Source organism: Gorilla gorilla, chromosome 22, assembly GCF_029281585.2.
Source record: "Gorilla gorilla gorilla isolate KB3781 chromosome 22, NHGRI_mGorGor1-v2.1_pri, whole genome shotgun sequence".
Classification (NCBI taxonomy): Eukaryota; Metazoa; Chordata; class Mammalia; order Primates; family Hominidae; genus Gorilla; species Gorilla gorilla.
Window position 1 is genome coordinate 39,158,254 of NC_073246.2, and position 6,000 is coordinate 39,164,253.

General features: G+C 48.5%; 1 protein-coding gene across 2 annotated transcripts in view; it reads right to left on the reverse strand.

Annotated features, from left to right (window-relative positions):
• The window catches only part of VPS26C (VPS26 endosomal protein sorting factor C), a 45,383-nt gene extending 40,651 nt beyond the window's left edge, over positions 1–4,732 (reverse strand). For both annotated transcript variants that reach the window (XM_004062776.4, XM_055374014.2), the window contains exon 1: positions 2,721–4,732. In XM_004062776.4, the coding sequence (XP_004062824.1) occupies positions 2,721–2,777 (57 nt within the window). In that variant the 5' untranslated portion in view covers positions 2,778–4,732. The remainder of the gene's footprint in view (positions 1–2,720) is intronic.
• Positions 4,733–6,000: the final 1,268 nt, after the last annotated feature.

Below are 6,000 nucleotides of genomic sequence, written 5' to 3' on the forward strand. Positions count from 1 at the left end.
ATATCTCAGCATCCCAGCTGGAGTAACATTTCTGAAGAGAACATGCTAACTTGTTAATGAAATAATGAATACTAAAGTTAAATGCATATATAGTCTCCTGTCACTGCCCTCCCATTGTTATTCTGAAACATTTCCAAGCTCCAGAAAAGTTATGAGAATACAAAGTAGTGGAAAAATTGGAACCGTCATACAGTGCTGGTAGACTGTAAAGTGGTGCAGACATTTTTGGAAAATAATTTGGCAACTCTTCAAAAAGTTAAAGTAGCTCAGCAAAATCTACTCCTAGGTATATATCCAAGAGAAATGAAAACATCCTCTCACATAAACACTTGTACTAGAATGTTCATAACATTATTAATAGCGAAAAGGTAGAAATAACTCCAATGTCCATCAAGAGACCAGTGGTTAAACAAAATATGATCTATCCATACAATGGAATATTATTCAGCCACAGAAAGGAATGAGGAACTGACTCATGCTATGACAAGCATGAACACTGAACATTACTCAAAGTAAAAGAAGCCTGTCAGTCAAAAGGGCCACATAGTGTACGATTCCATTTATATGAAATGTCAAGAATAGGCAACTCCAGAGACCAAGTCAATTTGTGACTGCCAGGGGTCAGGAGGGAGGGGGAATGAGGAGTGACAGCTAATGGGTTCAGAGTTTCTTTTTGGGGTGAAAATGTTCTAGAATTAGATCGTCGTGATGGATGCGCAACTCTGCAAATACACTAAAAAACTACTGAATTGTATACTTTCAAAGGGTAAATTTCATATTTTAAATTATCTTTATAAAGCTGTTTTTAAAAAGAATACAAAGTAGACCCATGTAGCTTTTAACTTCATTCAGCAATTGTTAGTATGTTGCCACATTCACTTTCTTTCTCCTATACACATATGTGCATAAACATATGTGCACAGTCTACGGCTTGACACTTTGATCCTAAATACTTCAGCATGTGGAGTATTCTACATAACCAAAATATAAATATTACACTGGAGAAATTCAACACCAATACACAACAATTATAGTCCATAGTCGAATTTATATTTTATCAGAAATTAAGCATTCTATTTGGTTCTCATGTCCCTTTAGTCTTTTAGTCTAGAAAAATTATCTCGCCTTTATTTTTTGACATTGATATTTCTGAAGAATCCACGCTACTTGTTTCACAGAATGCCCTTCAATTTGGATATTCCTTATTGTTTCCTTATGAACTGATACGGATTAAACATTTTTGGCAGGAATACTACATAGGTGAGTTGTGGCCTTCTCTGTGCATCATGCCAAGGGGTACCGAATGTCAGTCGTCTCATTAGTTGTGATGGTAAAGTGGTGTTCATTGTTGTGCTTGGCTAGAGGAGTGTGACTACCAGATTTCTCCATTATAAAGGTAGCTTTTTCTCTTTTTTTTTGAGACGGGGTCTCACTCTGTTGCCCAGGCTGGAGTGCAGTGGCACAATCTCGTCTCACTGCAGCCTCCGCCTCCCGAGTTCCAGCGATTTTTCTGCCTCAGCCTCCCGGGTAGCTGGGATTACAGGCGTCCGCCACCACGCCCGGTTAATTTTTGTATTTTTAGTAGAGACCGGGTTTCACCATGTTGGCCAGGCTGGTCTCGAATTCCTGACCTCAGGTGATCCGCCCGCCTCGGCCTCCCAAAGTGCTGGGAATACAAGCGTGAGCCACCGCGCGGGCCAGCTTTTTCCCTTTGTAATTAACCATCAAGGGGATGACCATTTGAGCTTGTGTAAATAAGAGCAGGCTTCCCCAGTTGTCTTTTGCCCAAAAGTTTTAGCATCCATCCAAGACCTTTGTCTGAAATTCTGTCCCTTTTGAGATTACTTTGCATTAATATGACCAACCACTGCGATCAATTTTATTCCAAAGAGTGTTGGGGCTGTGATTTCAACCCTAGCTGCACATGTATCACCGGTATCGCTGGGAGTGGAACCCAAGCAATCATATTTTAAAATTCTCCAGGATGACTGATTCTGATGTAGAGTAAGGGTTGAGATTCCCCGAGTTAGAGGAACCTTACAACACCCTCATTTGCAAATAAGGACACTGAGGCCCAAGGAGGTTAAATGACTGGCCAATGTCACAAAACCTGTTAATGGCATAGTCAAGATTTTACTTTTTTATACTTGCATTTTAATAGCCATTCCTTTATGTTAGTCGAAGAATAAAACCAGAAAAAGCAGTAACTTTCGTAGTATGTTAGTATGTTGTTAAAAGTGACTGCCATCTAATATATGCTGCCGCCAGACATACCCATTTCTGCTTCCAAGGTTTGTTTTAGCTTTCGTTCATTAGACCTTTGCGGTCACCTTAGAAGAGAGGGAAAGGGGAGTTTGGTCGTCAACTCCTCCGCCCTCAGCGCTCACTGAGGGAGCTCAAGCCTGAGAACCCAACACCGCCGGGTGTTCAAGGGGCCAGATGGGAAGAGGCGCAGCCCCGGAGCTGGGCGCCTGCCCTGCACGTCCCGCAGATGCGGCGGCGGCGCCTGCCCTGGGGCCTCCTCGCAGCGCAGCCAGCCTCGCGCGGGAAGCACCTGGCGGGGACGCACCTGGCGGGAACGCACCCACCTGGCGGAGACGCACCTGGCGGGACAGCCCTGCCCCGCCTAGGGACGCGGGACGTGCGCAGAGCGATGGAGACAGCGGAACCTGCAGACCCGCCCAGCCCCACCTCCATCCCCACCCCCAGCCCCCACTTACCCCGGCGTGATAAACTTTATTCGCTCTTTTAATCTTGATGTCCAGGGCGGTCCCCATCTCCAATTCTCCGCAGCAGCCGCCACTTCCGGCTGCGCGTGACCCCAGGGAAACAAGGGGCGCCTCCCCCCTTCGTTCTGGGCCCCGCCCCTTTCCCTCTCTGCCGGCAGTGGCTCACGTGACCTCGCAGCGGCGTCGCACACACTCCCTAGCTCCGAGAGGCGAATGCCCCACGCCTTCCTCCTTCCGGCACAAGAGCCGGCCTTACTGCGGGCAGTAGCGCTGTCACGGTCCACCCCGCCCCCTCTGGGCGTGAAAGACGGGGCCAAACTAGCCCCACCCCTTCCGTAGGGACAGTCTTACGCCGGAAATGCTCCTTTGCTGTCCGGGTTAGCGGAGGGAGGAACGCTCGGCTCTCCCCGCGTCCCCCGCGGCTGGAGGCGGAGTCGAGCCCGTCTGTCGGTTGCAGCCTGCGCAGGAAGGATGACGCTACCGTCAGGCTGTGCGGCACAGACGGGTCGCCCAATGGAGTTGTCTTTCAGCAGGTTTTAACTTGGTAATGCCTGCCCTCCTCAAATGTCTTTAATCTCCTCAACTCTAGCCCTCCACCGCTTTCTCCCTGCGGTTCTGAAGAGCCGGCGCCCCCTTGTCTGTCTGCGGCCAGGCGCCGCAGCCTGCCCGTCCCGCGGGAACGGTTCCGGTCACCCTCAGGGGTGCGGCCCCTGCGTGCTAGTCCTGCAAAGCGCTGATTGGCCGGCGGCCCGGTTGCCTCGCGTCCCAGCGCCAGCTGGGCCTAGGGCCAAGGTCTCGGGAAGCGCCGGGTGACCTCGCTCCTCTCGGAGCCGCGGCGCTGGGTCACCCGCCAGCCGGGCTCCGCGGGCCGCGAGGGATTGTGGGTGTTCCCCAGGCGCGTGTCCTGGAACCGGGTGTTAAATATTCAGATCCGTGCGCCCCGCGCTGAAGGGTGGAAAGGCACGGCCCCCAGGCTCTGGGGCTTGGAGATTGGTTGCAAATGAAAGACTGAAAGCTGGAGTGAATCTGCCTATTATTTTTATTCCCAGCAACAGCTGACCCCAGATACAGTTTGTGGGGGTGGGGGGCGTTACTGCAGGGCAGGGCAGTGCACTGTTAACGTACTTCGTTTATTGAGTTAAAATCTCTTGTAAATGTTAGAAATGAGGATTTTGCCAATAAGCAGAAGGTCAAATTTCATTTTGACAAATGATTTAATTAAATAATGCGGTGAAAAGTGCTTTTTGTTTAAATTCTTTGCTTTTTGTTTAAATTCTTTGATTCTGATCATTATTTTTTAAAGTGCATTGCTTTTGGGATAACATCAGAAACTATCTGTAAAAAGAATTAGTATCACGAATGCCTCCCTCTTAAGAATATAAAATGTTTTACAGGCCAGCAGTGATGGTGCTGCAGCTACAATTGCATTTGAAGGTTAATAAATGGTATTTTCAAATATTCAGGTCTTGGTTTGCAGCTTCTCTCTGCCCTCAGGGTTTTGGTCTCTGTCTTCAATGTTTTCCTGGCAACTCAAAACTCAGCGATTTTAGAACAATTCATTAGGGACTTGAAAATCACAGTCTAGTCTATTTGAATTCAAGAAGTGGATTCCTTTCCGCTAGACTCACCCATCATTTTCAAGTGGTAAAAAATCAATCTCACTAGACACTGCAGAGAAACAGGAAAAGAAACACATGTATCAACATTGTATACTTGGTTTTTTTGTTTTGTTTTGTTGTTGAGACGGAGTCTCGCTCTGTCGCCCAGGCTGGAGTGCAGTGGCGCTATCTTGGCTCACTGCAACCTCCGCCTCCCAGGTTCAAGCGATTCTCCTGCCTCAGCCTCCCGAGCAGTTGGGACTACAGGCACGCGCCACCATTCCCAGCTAATTTTTGTATTAGTAGAGATGGGGTTTCACCATGTTGGCCATGCTGGTCTCGAACTCCTGACCTCATGATCCGCCCGTCTCGGCTTCCCAAAGTGCTGGGACTACAGGGGTGAGCCACCGCGCCCAGCCTCCAATCGCTATCCTTTTAAATCTTTTCCATCCCTCACTCACACCTTAGATGATACCTTAACTTTCTGGTCCATTTGAGTTACCAAAAATCAGACCGTGTTAAAGTGTCGATCTCATGTCTCAAGTGGGACCCTAAATCCCTTAGTATGAGTGGGAAGGTACAAAGCGTGGTTCTGGCATGCAGACACTTCTCAACGTACCTCTGCAAGGCCTGGCTTCTGTGTTGAGATAAGGAAGAGGAGAGAAAATGAGACAAATATCTCTTAACTAGCCACTGCTGAATTTTCTTAGTTGATTCCTGCCTCTGTGGTAACTGTCTCGTTTAAAATTCCTTTCGTGGGGTACAGATGGGGAGGTCAGGTGGGGCCTTCTCCCTGCCGCACAGTTCCATGGGAGATCTTTTCCATCACCCGCCCCCGCCGCCGTCAGCACCCGGCAGTACACTCAGCCTCTCAGGCAAGATCTCTCAGGACCATTTATCTTCCGCACAGGAAGAATTTGACCCAGGAGAAATACACATCTTTGCCACCCAAAAGGGCTGGACTGAAGACCACCCCGTGGCTACTCCTCTCTCCCCTGCTATATCCCTCTTCAATTTTGTTTTTCCCCCTTGCCATACAGACAGGGATAAATCAGCAAGAGTGCTGGAGGAACAGATCTGCAGGCAACAAAGAGAATACCAGACTCCCCTTCCAGCAGGCCCTCTGATACCTTGGAGAGATTGTCCTATGTCCTTCCCAGCTACATCACTTCCCACCAGAAACACCGTCCTCCGCAATACCGACTGCCTCCTTTCATTCCTTCCCCTGCCTTCCTGTATAGATTGAGGAGGGGACTGGGGAAGTATTTGGTGGAAGCGGGGCCAGATCTGCAGCTTTTTATTAAGCCCTGGGGGAAGTGGCCCCAATTATAGGCATCTTTCATTAGGAGATGGAGTACTATGCCTGTAGTTTTCCATTGTGAGCCTAGTGCCAATTCTAGGACAATAGTAGAGGTCCCACTAAACATCTTTAAGTGGGTGCTATGATTCTCTGCCCAGACTCTTCCTGCAGGACTGGAGGACATGTTCCCTGAGCTGCTAGGAGTATTGGTCTCAACAGTTTTCAGCTAAGTCACTCTTCAAAGCTTGCCTTTAATGAAGAAAACTGCCTTGCCCAAGGTCATTCCCCCTTCTAGGGGACAGCCCACACTTGACGATTAATCCACTTGGGATATACAGGCCTCTCCCTTGTTCCAGTTTAGGACAACTCTGAA